The sequence below is a fragment of the Barbus barbus genome (assembly GCF_936440315.1).
Source record: "Barbus barbus genome assembly, chromosome: 24".
Taxonomy (NCBI): Eukaryota; Metazoa; Chordata; class Actinopteri; order Cypriniformes; family Cyprinidae; genus Barbus; species Barbus barbus.
The window spans coordinates 3770126-3788710 of NC_136752.1; the positions used below are offsets into that span (position 1 = coordinate 3770126).

The 18585-nt window shown below is 40.9% G+C and overlaps 1 protein-coding gene across 1 annotated transcript; it reads left to right on the forward strand.

Annotated features, from left to right (window-relative positions):
• Positions 1-282: 282 nt before the first annotated feature.
• LOC306843721 (gamma-aminobutyric acid receptor subunit rho-2-like) lies at positions 283-17214 on the forward strand (the record flags this gene model as incomplete). The annotated part of the gene is made up of 9 exons (XM_079375361.1): positions 283-314; positions 774-880; positions 6542-6609; positions 11800-12023; positions 12128-12210; positions 13280-13420; positions 14384-14536; positions 15002-15198; positions 16906-17214. The coding sequence occupies exons 2-9, from the start codon at positions 790-792 to the stop codon at positions 17212-17214; spliced, it is 1266 nt and encodes a 421-aa protein (XP_079231487.1). The 5' UTR covers positions 283-314; positions 774-789.
• Positions 17215-18585: the final 1371 nt, after the last annotated feature.

The following is an 18585-nucleotide window of genomic DNA, read 5'->3' on the forward strand; positions in this document are numbered from 1 at the left end:
GTCTGGGAAAAATTTGGGAATAAATGGGTTAAAATAGTTTGTATTCTAACGGTGAAATGAATCGATGCATCGATCATTGTAATCACGATGTGCTCGACCAATCAGAGCGCGCTGCAGAACTAACTTCACTCTGAATGAACGCTGACTGGAAGACGAGATGCTCTCCAGTGCGGATGACTGTCTAGTCCTTCCTTCACAATGTCTCGCTTTATAAAAGCTGTTTTTCTTCTGCTGTGCGCGAGTGTGTGCGGTCAGTGTGGGATGGTGAAGCACAACCTCAGGAGAACATCTGTACAACATCACAAACACGGAACGTAAGTGTCACACTCTTTCAGCTCATTATTTCAGTTTCAACAGCAAATTAATCTGCTAATAGACACCATGGAGAGCTGGGATAGGTGTCACAAAGGATACTGCATTGTCTTTGCATAAAAGCTCTAATTATAAAAATGCTTGTGGTTTTGTGAGTTGTGATTCATTTTCTTAAATGGTGCATTTTTTTAAAAACAGCCTACATTAGGAAAATTATTGTCTGTGCTGGCAAAATAATGCTGTTTTTGATGTGTCCTTATATATTTTGCTTTTTCATAAATTAAATTTTGCATAATTGTTTTAAATTCTGCTGAGAAAACTACCAAATAGGCTGTTCAGCATGCAGTTTAAGGGTTTAAAGGGTTGTCATTGTGAAAGCTACATGTGACAGTTAAACCAGTTAAACGGTAATTAACTGCAAACCATTTAAGGTTATGAAGTGCTGAGATGTTCTTTTGCAGTCCACTCTTCAAGAAGATGCTGGATGAAACTAAGACACATCAGGTGAAATCGGACCATCTGCTGCGTGTTGACGATCATGACTTCACTATGAGACCAGCATTTGGGGGTAAAATCTATGTGTGTGTGTGTGTGTGTTAGTGGCATGAAAATCACAATAAAATTTGTTTGCCGTATTGTCAACCCATGCTATTTCTTATGCATTCTTTAAAATATTTTTTATTGTATGAGACCATCACATTTCTGATACAATTAATATTAGTAAATGAATACTCTCATTTTAAACTGGAGCTTACAATAACATATCTCTACAGTTGCATAAAGTGATTATTTGCAAGAATAGGTGCTGTGAATATTTAAGAATATGTCCACACTTTTCAGCTGTGAAATTGTGCGAATAATATCAGTTTTAAACGTTGATTTTGTCTATTTTAGCAAAATTCCATAGTGAAAGTTACAAAACGTGAAGACTCCTATTTTGCCCCAAAATCGTTTAAAGAGAACGAAGCATATCTTACGACCCTTAGCAATTTTTGACTTGTGATGTATTTTAATGACATTACCCATATAGGTGGGTGTTTCCAGGACACAGCTGGCTCTTTGAACCTTTAGAAAATAAATGATAAACAGTTTTACTGTTAAGGCAAATGTTATAGCTAGCATTTTAATGATCTCAAATACAAATATCTTAAATATTGCACATTTCAGTAATTTGACAAAATTACAGTTTGGAAATGATGAACAATAAACATTTCTTAAACATCAAGTTATTATTTATAAGTTTTCTTCACACATCATGTGTCTCATAATTAATTTCAAGGTCTTCACTGATACTGTTATCTTCTTGGTAACCAAGTACAATAAGTACAGTAAAAAAAAAAAAAACGATTTGATGTTTAAAATGATTGCCATAAATGGGAATTTCACACAATAAATTCTGAACTATTTTATGAATCGACATTTCAATATTTATTATGTGAAAGTGCTGTGAAAGTTTTGACAATCCCTAACTGCCTTTGTTTAGATGATCATATTTTAAACTGATAATAATGAATATTTTGATAATGAATTTTCATATTTTAGGCTTGAGATCTACCCAGGCTGATGTGTTATATAGTTTGGTCAGTGCCACACGTATCACTTTATAATTAAAGTCTTTCTTGGTCTCATTTGTCATCAAAATCCTTTCCCACGTCTCATCTGCGTCACTATCACACATTCTGCTGAAGGTTCTCAGCTGCTGATGTCTGGAGCTCACGCTGATATCCTGCTTCTCGCTCGAGTCTCATTGTTCCTGCAGAGATCTGAGGATTGACCTCTTCTAGGCAGTGTCTGGATGGCTGGACGTTACACTTACTGTTAATTGAACCAGCAGCGCACACTGGGGTGTTCAATTACTCGCTGATGTTGTGAAGGCTTTTCTAATTTACACATTGCTTTTGCTTCTGACTTCTTCAGAATGTTTCTCAGTCTTCATTATCACAGCAGTCAGATTCAAATTCACAACCTGAACGTAAATCCCAGTGGGGGTTTCATCCTGAAAATGTAGTTGTTTATCAGGAGGGCAATGCTGACTCAATGTAATTCATGTGTTTTGTGCTGGATATCATCTACGACTGACAAACACTTTTGGAAACAGCAAACAAGTTCCCTAGTGTCGATCTATTGTTTACAAAGATGGAATTGGAGCCCTTTTTCTCGACTGCTGGTCGTGACTACAAAAGCACAGCCAGATAATTCTTCCTGAAAATGTGCATGCACTAGATAACAAGCTTTGCAATTTAAGGGTGCAAATCTCTTCTCAACGAGAACCGAGTTGCTGCAATGTGCCTGAATATGTGCAGAGAACTCCGTCATCAAGCCAAAGACCTTCCAGGGAAAAGCAGAAGAGCGGTGTTTTTTGGTCATTTCTGGTGTGACTGGGAGAATGTACACTACATTAAGTTGTTTTGTAATTTCTAATACACCCTGTCTGTAGTCCGGCATGTTTTAAAACATCAAGGACCAGATGTACTAAACAGGTCAAATTATTCTGAGAGCGCAGTCCCATCATAAAAGCGCAGGAGTGGAAAGTTCTGTACGAATTTAAGAACCCTGTTGAAAAAACAACAAATGTTGGTTAGGTATGTTTTTAAGCATGGCAGCTGGTTTGAGCTGGTTTAAGCTGGTCCTAAGCAACTAGCTCCTGCTCAGGACCAGCTCATAACCAGCTTATAACCAGTTTAAACCAGCTGTCATGCTTCAAAACATACCTAACCAACATATGTTGTTTTTTCAACAGGGAACACGGATGCAACCAGATCGATTCCATAATAACGAACACAATCTAAGAGCAGCGCAAATTAGCGCATGGTCAAAAACAAGCAGAGCCGATGATAATTAGGTGCACAATAGGTTAAAGCTTTTTGGGGCGTTAAATAATGGTGTCAGTAAACTGACTAACGCAGACCTTAGCAAATCACTTTGCATGATTTATTTAAATACTCTCCTCCCATAAATGTTGTGTCTGAAAGGGAAACTACAAATGCATATACAATACAGTTAGCTGAAAAAATAACCGTGTCCACACCTTTTCAGTCTGGTTTAGGCTTGAAAAGGATTCGGGATTTCAGGCAGCCATTACTCTGTTGAAAAAAAAACAGCCTATTCTGGTTAGGTATGTTTTGAAGCGTGGCAGCTGGTTTGAGCAGGTTTAATCTGGTCCTGAGCTGGTCCTGAGCAGGAGCTAGTTGCTTAGGATCAATGCATGACCATCTTAAACTAGCTTAGGACCAACTAAGAACCAGTTTAAACCAGCTCAGGACCAACTAAGGACCAACTTAAACCAGCTCAGGACCAACTAAGGACCATCTTAAACCAGCTCAGGACCAACTAAGAACCAGCTCAGGACCAACTAAGGACCAGCTTAAACCAGTTCAGGACCAACTAAGGACCAGCTTAAACCAGCTCAGGACCAACTAAGGACCAGCTTAAACCAGCTCAGGACCAACTAAGAACCAGCTCAGGACCAACTAAGGACCAGCTCAGGACCAACTAAGGACCAGCTTAAACCAGCTCAGGACCAACTAAGGACCAGCTTAAACCAGCTCAGGACCAACTAAGGACCATCTTAAACCAGCTCAGGACCAACTAAGGACCAGCTTAAACCAGCTCAGGACCAACTAAGGACCAGCTTAAACCAGCTCAGGACCAACTAAGAACCAGCTTAAACCAGCTCAGGACCAACTAAGGACCAGCTTAAACCAGCTCAGGACCAACTAAGGACCAGCTTAAACCAGCCCAGGACCAACTAAGAACCAGCTTAAACCAGCTCAGGACCAACTAAGAACCAGCTTAAACCAGCTCAGGACCAACTAAGAACCAGCTTAAACCAGCTCAGGACCAACTAAGAACCAGCTTAAACCAGCTCAGGACCAACTAAGGACCAGCTTAACCATCTGGTGCTCCTAATTTGGGAGTCACACTTGTGCTCTTCACGGTCAAAAGTGACCAGACACCTAAAACTTTACTTCCCCCCCCCCCCAGTAAAATCAATGTAACATATTTTTGGTTAATAATATTTTTTTCTTTTGTATTTTGAGAGAATTTATGGTACTAATGAATATTTATGCAATAATTATGATCAATTTGTCCCAATAAAAAAAATAAAAATAAAATTCAAGTATTTTCTATTACTTGTTAATTATGGCAGTGTTTCATGTTAAAATATAAGAATAAGAGTCAATGCCTTTAAAATGAAATTTTTGAAGCCAGGTTAGTGCCATCTGGTGGGAGTAAAATAAGAAAAACATCTGCAATTCTATGGTTTAGCCCATAAATTCCCATATAGCTCTATATCAATTCTATAATTGCTTTTAGACATAAATACTTATTTTTAATACGTTGTGGGTTTGGATATATATTTAGACATTTTCAAATACAACTTTTTGTAAAGGTTTAGATTTATTTTGGATTGAAATGTTGATTTAAAGTGTCAGTTTTTGAATTATTATTACTACAGTCAAACCTGAACACAGAGAAAGCATTTTGTTACACAAAACATTACAATTCTATGAAAATGTAACAAAAATTAACAGGAATGTTTTATCAGAGCTTAATCCTTCTGGGTCTGATGTGATTTCAACCTCTTTTCAGTTTTCTGACTTGTTATGGCTATATGGTTATAGGCATACCAATTAATTTGAATGTGTATAATTGTGTGTGTGTGTGTGTGTCTGTGAGTGTGTGTGTGTGTGTGTGTGTGAGTGGATGTGTCTGTTTGCACTCTTGATGTTTTAGAGTGTAACCCTTCCTTGATGTCCACTTTTTTACTGCATTGTAGTTGAATTATTGCTTTTACTTTACATATTTGCTATGTTACAGTCACACCAGTTCATAGGTGTGTGTGTGTGGGGGGGGGGGTGTACGCTTGTGTGTGTGTGTGTGAATAGATCTGTTGGTTTTGCACTCTTGATGTTTTAGAGTTTCACCCCGTCATTGCTGTGTACTTTTTTCTGCATTGTAGCAGATTTGTAGATTGTACTCAAAAATTGGCAGATTTTTTGTGTTTTTGTCATTTTCCCATTCATTTCCTATGGTCGGTCATTTTTGACCGAAGACCACAAGTGTCATTATTATTATTATTTTTTATGACCACTTAGCCTGCTCGAATCAAGCTCTCAATTTTTTTGTGTGTGTTCACATACCAAATGCCATAAAAGTCACCAAATTTCGTACCATTCCAATGAAGCTGTGATTTTTTAAAATTCAAAACAGAAAATATTTTTGGTCAAAAGTGACTGAAGAGCACCAGAGGGTTCAGGACCAGTTTAAACAAGCTCATGACCAACTAAGGACCAGCTGCCACGCTTCAAAACACACCTAACCAGCATTTGCTGTTTTTCAACAGGGAAGTCAGATCTTCACTGACCCTCAACTCTAGAGACCTTGTACTCCAAAATGATCAAATCAGTCTGGAGATAAACCAAGAACCTTGTGGTGAATTTCAGGAGACAATACAGAGAGCACTTCCCTCAACAGAAGCCCAGGAGCATCACATTTCTTGGTGACTAAATAACGGCAGTCTTCAGATGGCCACAGAGGTGGTGGTGAAGAAGACACAGCTATGGCTCTTCTTCAGCACGAGCTCCTGATATTCACAGGTCTTTGTGCTTCAAAGGTCAGGTGGAGACAGACTAAGACTATGACAAAATAACTACTAGATGATGGAGACGTGGCCTGGAAGGTGGTTCTTTTGATACTCCTTTCATTTAAATACTTGTAAATTTGCTATGTGACATTATGGTTATATTATCAGGGTTTTTGTGTCTTATTTACCCCTATAAGGTCCATAATAGTACCTTAAAGCAGGCTTATTATAGTTCACTTAAACTAATAAAAAGGCATTTTTGTATACTAGAATAACTAAAGTTAATTCATGTACTAGAATAATAAAATAAACTGAAATAAAATTATACAGACAATACATTATATATAGTAAAATTTTATAATGATAATAAACACAACAAAACACAATAATACTATTAAGACAAACTAAAAATAAAGTCAAAATTCATCAGCTTTTGTACCTTTTTCCTGAGAGCGCAGTAAACCCCACTTGCCATGGATTTCTGGTTTCATAGTAAATGCTGTCATTTATGTGGTGGGTGTGTAAATAATTCCTAATTTTTAAAGTCTCTTTAAATGTGAACATGCTAAATTATAATAATAATAAAAAAACAAAACAACAACAACAACAACCTTGAAACCAATACTGTTCTCTTCTCTTCAGGTCCAGCAGTACCAGTGGGTGTGGATGTACAGGTAGAGAGTTTGGACAGTATCTCAGAAGTAGATATGGTAAGAAAAGCTGAAATATTTGGTCATTGATTTTTATGAATCACTCATTAGCAAAGACACACTCCAGCAACCCATATTCCATTTGCTTTGCACTGTTGTCCGCACAAAAAAAAAACGTTTTAAATTAAATCAGCATTAATTAATCGCAGCACATTAAGAATGATGCATAAATACTTTACAATTGACAATGTATGATTCCCATTACTGTAACGAGAATGTGATTATTAACATTAAAGTAGGCTACTTGCAGTCCAAATGTCATCAACGAGATTGCATGGATTATATGTGGATCTCAGTGTTTGTGATTAACCTTTCCTTCTGAAAGCAGAGATGTATCTAGATATGCTTTTATTTATCATATAAGTGCCGATGTTAATGAGTGAGCGTGGATTTGATCTTGCATAATATGCTAGAAGATAATCCAGTGACATCACAGAGAATCAGCCTATCAGGATCAGTCCATCCCATTTGGCTCGTAAAAGTGCTGACATCTCTCAGTAATGCCAACAGATGGTAATATTTCCAAGGCAGTTTAGAAATGCATGTTGCATACACCTTGCTTTTAAACTTCAGGTTTAAATCAGACATAGCAAATTAGTTTTGTAAGGTATCTGCACTGTTAAAGGTGTACTAAGCTGTTTTATTCTACATCCGTCATGGTTGAGATCACGTGATCAGATGGTGTTAGTAACAAGACCACTGTCATGTCAGCTAGTCAAATATAAACAAAACCATGCATGTAGAATTAAAGGTGACAGATGTTCATATTGGACAACAGTTTGGTTAAATTTGACAGAATTTTCATTTTTTGGGAGAACTATACCTTTACTAAGCCCTGTAAGCAAAGAGCCTATTGAACCTCATATAAAACATACCTGTATATGAACTGAACTGAACTCATTGAGCTCTAAAGCTGTCGCTAAAGACGGAGGACAATGTTGTCATCTATTTTTTATATTAAGAGGAAAGCATTTGTTAAGGGATTTGAGGGGCTATTTAGTCTATTTCCAGGTATTTTTATACACTATGGTGGGTAGTGGAGCTAAAGAGGTCCACTGCTTGCTGTGATTTTGCACAATATAGCACAACTTCTCATTCCTTCTTAGTTATTGTTACGGGGCTGATGAGACGTGAGACGTGCGGATCCATGTGCAAAGCTTTATTATGAAACATGGTGAGACAGGCAGGGTCAAACAGTGGCAAACAGGTATGGCAAGGGCAAGACAAAGCAATCCGTGGAGCAAGCATGGGTCGACGATCAGCGAACAGTATCCAAAGGGGCAAGGCAGAGAGATAATCCAGAGTCGAGAGCAATAATCCAAACGGGGAGCGAACAGAGTCCAAACGGCAAGGCAAAGGGGTAAATCCAGGAAACAAAGGCAGGTATCAAAAACACAGGAAAACAGGCTAGGCAAGACTACGGCTCCGTAAAGTTGCTATCGCTAGAAGAGTGATAAACGCTAACAATACTCGGCCCTGAGCAAGAGCAAGTCCCAGGCTTATATGGTGTGTGGTGGTGATTGGAAAATGGTGATCAGGTGTGTGTGATGTGTGAATGGTGACAGCTGTGATCTGTGCAATGGATTGTGGGAAATGGAGTCCAATGTGCTGTGAGTGTAAAAGTCACTGTGGTGAACGGGTGACCTCTAGTGGTGGTTGACAGGGAGAGCCTGGACCAGATTCATGACATAGCCCCCCCCCCAAGGAGCGGCTTCCAGACGCTCCTACACAATCCAGGAGGGCGGTGGAGCGGAGGCGGAACAGGGGGAGGGACGGAGGGCCAGGTCCTTGAGGAAGTGGGAAGACCGGGGATTGGGGCAGAGCAAGACATCCAACCGGAACCGGAGACCAGGACAGAGCAAGAGCCCACCAGGGCGGAGCAGACGGACCAGGAGCCCACCAGACCCGAGCAGAAGACCACCAAACCCGAGCAGAAGACCAGCACGGCGGAGCAGACGACCACCAGTCCAGAGTAGAAGACCACCACGGCGGGGCAGACGACCACCAGACCCAAGCAGAAGACCACCACGGCGGAGCAGACGACAACCAGACCCGAGCAGAAGACCACCACGGCGGAGCAGACGACCACCAGACCCGAGCAGAAGACCACCACAGGGAGGCAGACAGGGCAGGAACCCATGACAGAGACTGGGATCTGGGGAGAACAAGGACAGACAACACAGAGAGAGCAGAGACAGACAACACTGGGAGAGTCTTCGTTGCAGGGCAGGACGGGACCAGAGCCCACCTGGGCGGAGCAGGAGACCCCCAGAGCCAGACAACTGACCACCACGGCGGAGTAGACGGAGCCGGAGCCCACCAGTGTGGCGTAGACAGGGCAGAGTATCTCCACGGCAGAGCGGACTGGTCAGGAAGCCATGACAGGATCAGGGATCTTGGGAGAACAGAGACAGACACCACAGAGAGAGTCCCCATGGTCACAGGAGCTGTGACCGAGCAGGTCGAGAGTTCATGGACGGTCTCTATGGCTGTGGCAGGACAGGGCGAGAGCTCACAGACGGCCTCTTTAGCCGTGACAGGACAGGGCGAGAGCTCACAGACGGCCTCTTTAGCCGTGACAGGACAGGGCGAGAGCTCACAGACGGCCTCTTTAGCCGTGACAGGACAGGGCGTGAGCTCACAGACGGCCTCTTCGGCCGTGACAGGACAGACAGTGAGTTCAGAAACGGTCTCCATGGCCGTGACAGGGCAGACAGTGAGTTCAGGAACGGCCTCCATGGCCGTGACAGGGCAGACAGTAAGTTCAGGTACGGCCTCCATGGCCGTGACGGGGCAGACAGTGAGTTCAGGAACGGCCTCCATGGCCGTGACGGGGCAGACAGTGAGTTCAAGAATGGCCTCCGTGGCCGTAACGGGGCAGACCGTAAGTTCAGGAACGGCCTCCACGGCCATGACAGGGCAGACCATGAGGTCAGGAACGGCCTCCGTGGCCGTGACAAGGCAGACCGTGAGTTCAGGAACAGCCTCCGTGGCCGTGACAGGGTAGACAGTGACGTCAGGAACGGCCTCCATGGCCGTGACAGGGCAGACCATGAGGTCAGGAACGGCCTCCGTGGCCGTGACAGGGCAGACAGCGAGTTCAGGGACGGGTGCCACCACTTCGGGAGGTTCTGCAGCGGAAGCCGCCCCCTCTGGAGGCACTGGAGCAGACTCGTGGACAGGAGAGGCCTCAGGAGCACAGTGTGCAGCCCACACACTTAAAATGGCAACCGCCATAACGGGAAGTACTGAGGTCAGGGGAACAGTCTCTGTAACAGACAGGGTTGAGGCCCTGGGAATGCCAGCTACTCGCACTGACATCAGTGGTGGGTCCATCACACTGGATATCAGACAGGGAACTTGAAGGACTGACCTTAAATCCTTGGGTGTGACAGACTCTGGCTGGAGCACTGTGACGTGGTGTGACTCTGGCTTGACAGCGGAGATGTGAGCAGACTCTGGCTTGACGTGAGCAGACTCTGGCTTGACGTGAGCAGACTCTGGCTTGACGTGAGCAGACTCTGGCTTGACGTGAGCAGACTCTGGCTTGACGTGAGCAGACTCTGGCTTGACGTGAGCAGACTCTGGCTTGACGTGAGCAGACTCTGGCTTGACGTGAGCAGACTCTGGCTGAGGAGCTGAGTCGTGGTGTGACTCGTGACGATCAACTGTGGCTTGGCTTGACTCGTGACGATCAACTGTGGCTGCCATTTTGTAAATGGGCTCTGCTGCGGCCTCCATTTTAGTCACAGACGAGGTGTTGCATTCCTCTTCCACGATACCCACAGTGAACAAAGATTGAGCACACAGTAAAGCATAGTCCATGTAATCCTTCAGGCTGCAGTTCAATTTTCCCTCAGGTAGCCAAGACTTAATGGCCTCATTTATACCGAGGCGGAAAATGTCTTTTAAAACGGTCTCGTCAAACGGGCTCCCGTTTGATAACTCACAGAATTGTGAGACATACTCCTCGATGGGTGAATTCCCTTGTCGAAGGTTGAGCAGCTGGTCAAATAGATCCATACCTGGCCAGGGTTCTTTAGAAAAGCTGCTGGATCCTTGTTTGGCCGAGTATTCTGTTATGGGGCTGATGAGACGTGAGACGTGCGGATCCATGTGCAAAGCTTTATTATAAAACATGGTGAGACAGGCAGGGTCAAACAGTGGCAAACAGGTATGGCAAGGGCAAGACAAAGCAATCCGTGGAGCAAGCGTGGGTCGACGATCAGCGAACAGTATCCAAAGGGGCAAGGCAGAGAGATAATCCAGAGTCGAGAGCAATAATCCAAACGGGGAGCGAACAGAGTCCAAACGGCAAGGCAAAGGGGTAAATCCAGGAAACAAAGGCAGGTATCAAAAACACAGGAAAACAGGCTAGGCAAGACTACGGCTCCGTAAAGTTGCTATCGCTAGAAGAGTGATAAACGCTAACAATACTCGGCCCTGAGCAAGAGCAAGTCCCAGGCTTATATGGTGTGTGGTGGTGATTGGAAAATGGTGATCAGGTGTGTGTGATGTGTGAATGGTGACAGCTGTGATCTGTGCAATGGATTGTGGGAAATGGAGTCCAATGTGCTGTGAGTGTAAAAGTCACTGTGGTGAACGGGTGACCTCTAGTGGTGGTTGACAGGGAGAGCCTGGACCAGATTCATAACAGTTATACAGTAATGTCAGACTTTGTTTCCCTGTGTCTTGTGTTTCCATGTGCTCCCTGTGTTTCCTTATGCCCTTATTTGGACTTCCTGTTCCTTTCCTCGTTTAGCGTCATTATTTATAAAGTTAATTTGTCCCCAGCCCTGTGTTTAATTACTCCTCACCTGTTTCTGTTCTTCCTCGTTTGATTTCCTAGTGTTCTTAAGCCCTGTGTCTCCCTATCTCCCATGTCTGGTATCGTCTGTCTTACCCCTGAGTTCCACGGTCTGTGTGGTGGCGTCCATAAAGGATTATAGAACGTTCTCCTTGTCTCCTCGCTCCCCGAGCAGTGTGACAAGTAGATGCATACAGTAGTTTCTCAGAAGGCTGGGTAAGATTAATAGAACAATGTATTGATAGCACTTTACCGTTGCTTCATTTCAGTTTACTCTGCATGCTAAGCTGGGGTAGGAGAATGTACTTTAGCATTTATTATTTTAACAAGCAAAAAACACGCAATGATTTTGAAAGTCAATCCCTGGCATACTTTTCAAACAGGACTTCACCATGACCCTATACCTGAGACACTACTGGAAGGATGAGCGATTGTCTTTTTCCAGTCAAACCAATAAAAGCATGACTTTCGATGGTCGATTGGTGAAAAAAATCTGGGTTCCTGATGTGTTCTTTGTGCATTCCAAACGATCCTTCATCCACGACACCACCACGGAGAACATCATGATCAGGGTATATCCTGATGGACATGTGCTCTACAGCCTCAGGTTTGGACCACAAATATCATTTACACAAGTTTACCAACACAAATATTTGGACAATGCATGGCACCCCTTAACCTGCATGTGCTTTTTTTTTTTTGGTGTTTCAGAGTGACTGTAACTTCAGCATGTAATATGGACTTCAGTCGGTTCCCACTGGACACACAGACCTGCACGTTAGAGCTGGAGAGCTGTGAGTTACATGTAATTCTCCTGACTTAAAGGAGTAGTTCACCCAAAAATGAAAATTTGCTGAAAATGTACACGGCTTCAGGTAATTCAAGAAGTAGATTTTATTTCTTCATCAGATTTGGAGAAATGTAGCATTGCATCACTTGCTCACAAATAGATCCTCTGCAGTGAATGGGTGCCGTCAGAATGAGAGTCCAAACAGCTGATAAAAACATCACAATAATCCACACCACTCCAGTCCATCAGTTAACATTTTGTGAAGCCAAAAGCTATTAATAAGACACAAATCCATCAAAGCGTTATTAAATTCAAACTGTTGCTTCCGGCTGAAATACATAAAACCATAATCCATAATATGGCTTTCTCCAGTGAAAAAGTGGTCCCTTTTCTCTTGCTTCTTTTGGGTAGAGGTATGGTCATGACAGGACGGTATTTTCAAGTACATTGTAAAAGTACAGTAAACGTACACAAGAAATACATTGCATCAAATAATAAATGTAAATGCATAGTAATTAAGGACACTTAATATAAAGTGTGTCCGTCTCATCTGAATCAGGAGAGAAATATGTAAATCAAGTTCCATTTGCAAACAAAGAGTCCTAGTACTAGACCATACATATAGTAGTAGACCATACTAAACAAGCATGTGGGTGGATTTTGATGTGAGAGGACAACAGAGGATGAACTTTTTCACTAGAGTAAGCATTATTATGAATTACAGACATCTTATTTTGAGAAAAAGCAAATGTTAATGATGGACTTGTTTCTTACAAACACACAGCTTTTCTTGTCACAAAATGTTAACTGATGGACTGGAGTGGTGTGGATTATTGTGATGTTTTATCATCTGTTTGGACTCTCATTCTGACGGCACCCATTCACTGCACAGGATCCATTGGTGAGCAAGTGATGCAATGCTGCAACAAACAAACAAACTCATCTACATCTTGGATGGCCTGAGATTGAGTACATTTTCAGCAAATTTTCATTTTTTTGTATGAACTATTCCTTTAATGGCAAATATCACATCAGAGTTTCTGCAAACATTGGTTCATCTGCTGTGTGTCCAGATGCTTACACTGATGAAGACCTGATGCTCTACTGGAAGAGTGGAGATGAATCACTGAGCACAGATGAAAAGATCTCTCTGTCTCAGTTCCTCATTCAGAAGTTTCACACCACCTCCAGACTGGCCTTCTACAGCAGCACAGGTGCACATGCCTAATTTTAAATAGTAAACTATAGGCAGTTCTGTTTCAGTTTCAGGCTGTCTACTAGTGCATGACGTGCTGCCACTTTGCACCTTTAAGGCTAGTTTGCCAGACATCTTGCACAAATCCCATTTTGTTGCATGCATATAAAGTGCAAAATCAGTTTATTTGACATCTGATTTGAGCAACTTTGGACTTTGTCATGAGTGGCTTCTTTTTACGTGCATTTTAGACGCACGCATAATGCGATTAAGGCAGTGATTAAGTTGAAGCTCATGGAAACAGAACACAGTAATTACGGTAATGTGATTATGCTCATTACACCGCAAAATCCTCAGTGTTACATCAACATAGTTCAGTGTTTATATGTTCCTTCTCTACAGAGAGTAAAACTAAAATCGTGTTGCTGTTAGTTAATAAAACAGGTTCACTCTACAAGTGCTGATTGACCATTTGTGATGACACCTGCTGTTATCAAGCATGAAGAGGCAACAAGAACCGAAAAGAGTTTTTATAAATGGACAGAGTGACCATTTATAAAGATGTAATTAACTTAAATTCGAGAGTAGCTTTTTTTAAAGGTATTTTCTAGGTTTATTTATCGCATATGTTTTAGGTATTTGTAATGTTGTTGTTTTTTTTTTTGTATCACTAAATGTGGTCAGTGTTTGAGAATTTAAATTTTATCTTCAAATTCAAAGTTAACTGACTTTTAATCAGTTAATAGACCAATCTGATGCTTTCTCCCAAAATCAAGAAATATTAAAACCACACAATCACATAAATCATTATTCATCATCAGAGTTTTGATATAAATGATGCATTACATTTTTTTTCAAGATTGGGTACTCAAGAGTACACTTAAGAAATAAGATTGAAGTTCAGTCCTTGCACAGACTTCAGAATCGGAAATCTTTGCATTTTCTTTTACTAGTACTTGTTCTCAATTCATATCTCCTACAGGTTGGTACAATCGTCTTTACATCAACTTCACTCTGCGTCGTCATATCTTCTTCTTCCTGCTTCAGACGTACTTTCCTGCCACGCTGATGGTCATGCTGTCATGGGTGTCCTTCTGGATCGACCGGCGAGCTGTTCCTGCACGAGTCTCGTTAGGTGAATTAAATGGGGAAACCAGGGATTGTTTAGCTGAACGCTTAAATGGGTGCAGGATTTCACAACCAGTTATTCTTGATGTAAGCAGATCTAGATGCAAATATCATGTGACTACAATTGTGTCACGGTGCACACACGAGGGAGGACACAGGAACACGCAGACGAGGATATAACTTCAAATAATAGTCTTTACTGATGACATCAAGGCAGGGCAAGACACAGACAGGAACACCGGGGAGTAACGAGTAGACCAGTCGAAATCAAACTGAATAGTCAGGACTATAAATACACAGGTAAATCATAGATAACGAGACAAACACAGCTGGACAAGAATTAACTAATGATCACACTAGACGAGGACAGGAAACAAACCAAATATGGACACAAGAGGCGGGAACACATGACACACACGACAGAGGACTGACAAATTGTGTTTCATTCCTGTTTCGCTGTTATTTCTTGTAGGCATCACAACGGTGCTCACCATGTCCACCATCATCACCGGAGTGAACGCCTCCATGCCCAGAGTCTCCTACATCAAAGCTGTGGACATTTATCTGTGGGTCAGCTTCGTCTTTGTATTTTTATCGGTGCTTGAGTATGCTGCCGTAAACTACCTGACCACAGTGCATGATGGGACAGATCGCAAATTAAAGGAGAAGGTAAATACACAACTGATTTTCAAGTGTATTTGATTAATTTCCTTATTTTGCTAACGATCATTTTCACTATCACTTTCCTTTATGCACCTTCATTATGTGGGCTTGGCAAAACATAGTTATGTACAGTATATGCAGGGGTGGACTTAATTTATGTGAGGTAAGCGGCCGCTTGGGGCCCCGTGGAATCAGAGGGCCCCATCTGATATTGGCGAAACATATTTGCAGCATTGAGTAATGTAGACATATCTGTTGATTTCTTGAATGCAATGACCAGAAGTGTTCAAGTTAGAATCGACTCACAGCTCACAGAGTTTTTGTCAAGTGCTGAGTTCTGCGAGCTCGGGAATCCTCTCTTTATAACAAAGTGTAGATACAATGTAAATAAGAGATTCATTGTGCAGTGTAGAGAGCTTACTAATGGAACGTTGTGAGCTCACAATGAACTTGACAGCGAGTCACAGCTTTTAGTGATTTTTTTATATATATATATATATATATATATATACATACATCAGTAAAGAAAGTATTGTTTCAAATCATAATTTTATTTGTCTTGATGTTTCAAAATGACTCTCTTGTGTGCTTTTCCGGTGTGCGCCGGCTCAAACTGCTATGCAATTGTAATAAATGCACGAATGCAGTGACTGGAGATTTTCGCTTAATAATAGATTACATTTTTGATTTGTTTCTAGGCAAACCCTAGTGTATGCCTTCAGAACACTTGGAATATGGAATGAGTTGCATGGGATAATTTTATGTTTGTAAAAAGATTGAAAAAGTTTACAATCCATTAAATGGACAAATACATGCAAGCTTTTTTTTTTTTTTTTTTGTCTTTTATGATCTGAAAAAAAGGTAGCCTAAAATTGCTTTAGAACAGCATCAGGTTGACTAATTGTCTGCTCCTGAGTATATGAAATCCAAGCTATTGATTTTATAAGGTGTCTAGCAACACTTTGGAAACCCCCCCGAAACAAATGTACATTTATTAATAGGAAAATTGGCACACTGTGGTTCTAATGGGTTTTATGCTTTCAAAATATGGATGTCATTTTAAAAATGTGGAAATTATCAGAAATAAGTCCTCTTTAAATACGTAAGGTAACTTTTGTCCTGGCTACTTGGACCAGTAGAATAAGTCGTCTCGCAAACCCTAATTTATAAAAAGGTTTTCAAATTTAACAGCTGTAGCTGAACAGTAATGTAACAGGCTATTATTCTTGTAAACCGGTTACAGCATTTCAGAAATTAAAGTCTATTTTTAAAACGCATCCATGTTACCGTGAAGCACAGTACGGAGCTTGGCAGTGGTCAAAAAACAGTTTACAAAATGACTTTTGGATTTATCCATTCTTGTTGTAATTTAACTGCTATCTATTAATTTACATGACCTTTTGGTGTTTTTTTTTTTTTTTTTTTTTTTGTGAATTTTTCATGTGCGTTAGAAGAAAAGCACCAACATTCTGGATTCGGGTGGCAATAAAATCACAGACTAGCCCCTGTCGGTGTTGACATTTCCTTACTCAACGATGTAAAACTTTTAGGATGACTTTTTCAAGCCAATACTTTAAGTTTTTCTCAAAGAACTTTCCTCTTTTAGTTACAGTTTCAGTAAAGTTTGTATGTATAAAGGTAATATTCACAACCTGGAAGCAAGTTAAAAGTTCTCTAAATGGTAATGGAAGTGTTTGTGTTTTTCCATTTTAGCGTTTACCCTGCACATGTGACGTATCTCACACAAGGTCTATGATTCTGGATGAAGCATACAGTAAGCCTGATACTAATGGCCTGGCAGGATATACCCAGGCCCCTGTCTCTTCTGAGGAGGCTACAGATAAACAGGACCACATGGTGGTGTGCCTGTCTTTGGCAAATGAGGCCACAGAAGCCAAGAAGAAGACCCTTCGAGGCTTCCGCATCATCCAAAACAATCACGTCATTGATGACTACTCTCGCATGATCTTCCCAGGGGCCTTTATATTCTTCAATCTTATCTATTGGTCTGTATACTGCTGAATTGCCTTGCAAATAGATTGTGGTCGTAGCATATTGAAATACTTATGTATTAACAAAAGTAAAAGAAAATTGTTATTTGTTATGGATTGAAAGTAATGGGACAACACAGGTAAACAAGATCATGACATAATGCATGTACACCCAGCTAGCAGATATACATTCAGTCTATTTTTTAGCAGATATACAGATATGGTTGCATATACATTCTTGGATAAGAAAGGTGTAAATGTGAGAATCCTATTTGTTGATTGCATTTACAGTTTTTTTTAATTTCTTTGGTACTCTTTTCAAAAGTAAGTGATAATTTTTTTAAATCTTTGTTAAATGAGAATGAATGAATGTTACTGTACTGTAAAATACTAGCCACAGTCATCAGAATAGAGAGTAGATGTACAAAAGCCATAATAAAATATATTTATACAAGTAAATTGTTGAAAGAACACATCACATCTTATTTTATAGTATTCTTTACAACAATGGTTGCGTTGTTAAACAATAAATTTAAACACTTTACTCTAAATAGAGAATATCAAATTAACTGACATCAAGCCTGTCCTAAACATTTGTCCATACATTTTTATCAAGATCACAGTAAATATCTTCTTTGTTCAAGCACCATGGGAAAAACCTTCTGGCATGATGGTGCAGTTATGTCATTGCAAGGCATGAACAGTGGCATGCTTATGGGATGGTGATTGTACAACTTCCACCTCCAAGCAGAAAAGAGTTTGGGTTGAACAAAGGGGAATATGGTGGGAGATATAGGAACACCAACCAAGCATAAGCCTGAAACCACTTTTCAAAATGGTTGATTTTCCCACACAATAACATAAGTTTTCAATTCAGTTCAATTCAAGTTTATTTGTATAGCGCTTTTCATGATACAAATTGTTGCAAAGCAGCTTTACAGAAAATTAAAGTTTCTACATTATATTTAGTAGTATCAATAGTGACTGTCAAGTTGATGTCCATATTGCAGAAATGTACAGTAAAAACCATGCAGTTAGTTAATGACATGTAATCAAACAGATGGTGAACACCATTAACAGCAATGATTAAATGTTGTGATCAAACTTATAGCAAAATTTGGTAGTTTTGTATGTTGTTTCAGGTGTTCGGTCAACTCATATACTCCATTGAGGCTCACCCAACAATGGAGCCCCCCAAGGCTCTGTGTTTGGCCCACTTCTGTTTTGTGTATGCACCTATGATTGTGTTACAAAACTCGTCATTGCAGTTTGTGGATGACATAATGGTCATTGGCCTGATCACAGATGGTGCGGAGGATGTATAAAGAGAGAAAGTTGAAACAAGGACAGTGCGTCAGGACAACATCCTCTGTCTGAACAATTGTGAAACTATGGAGATAAT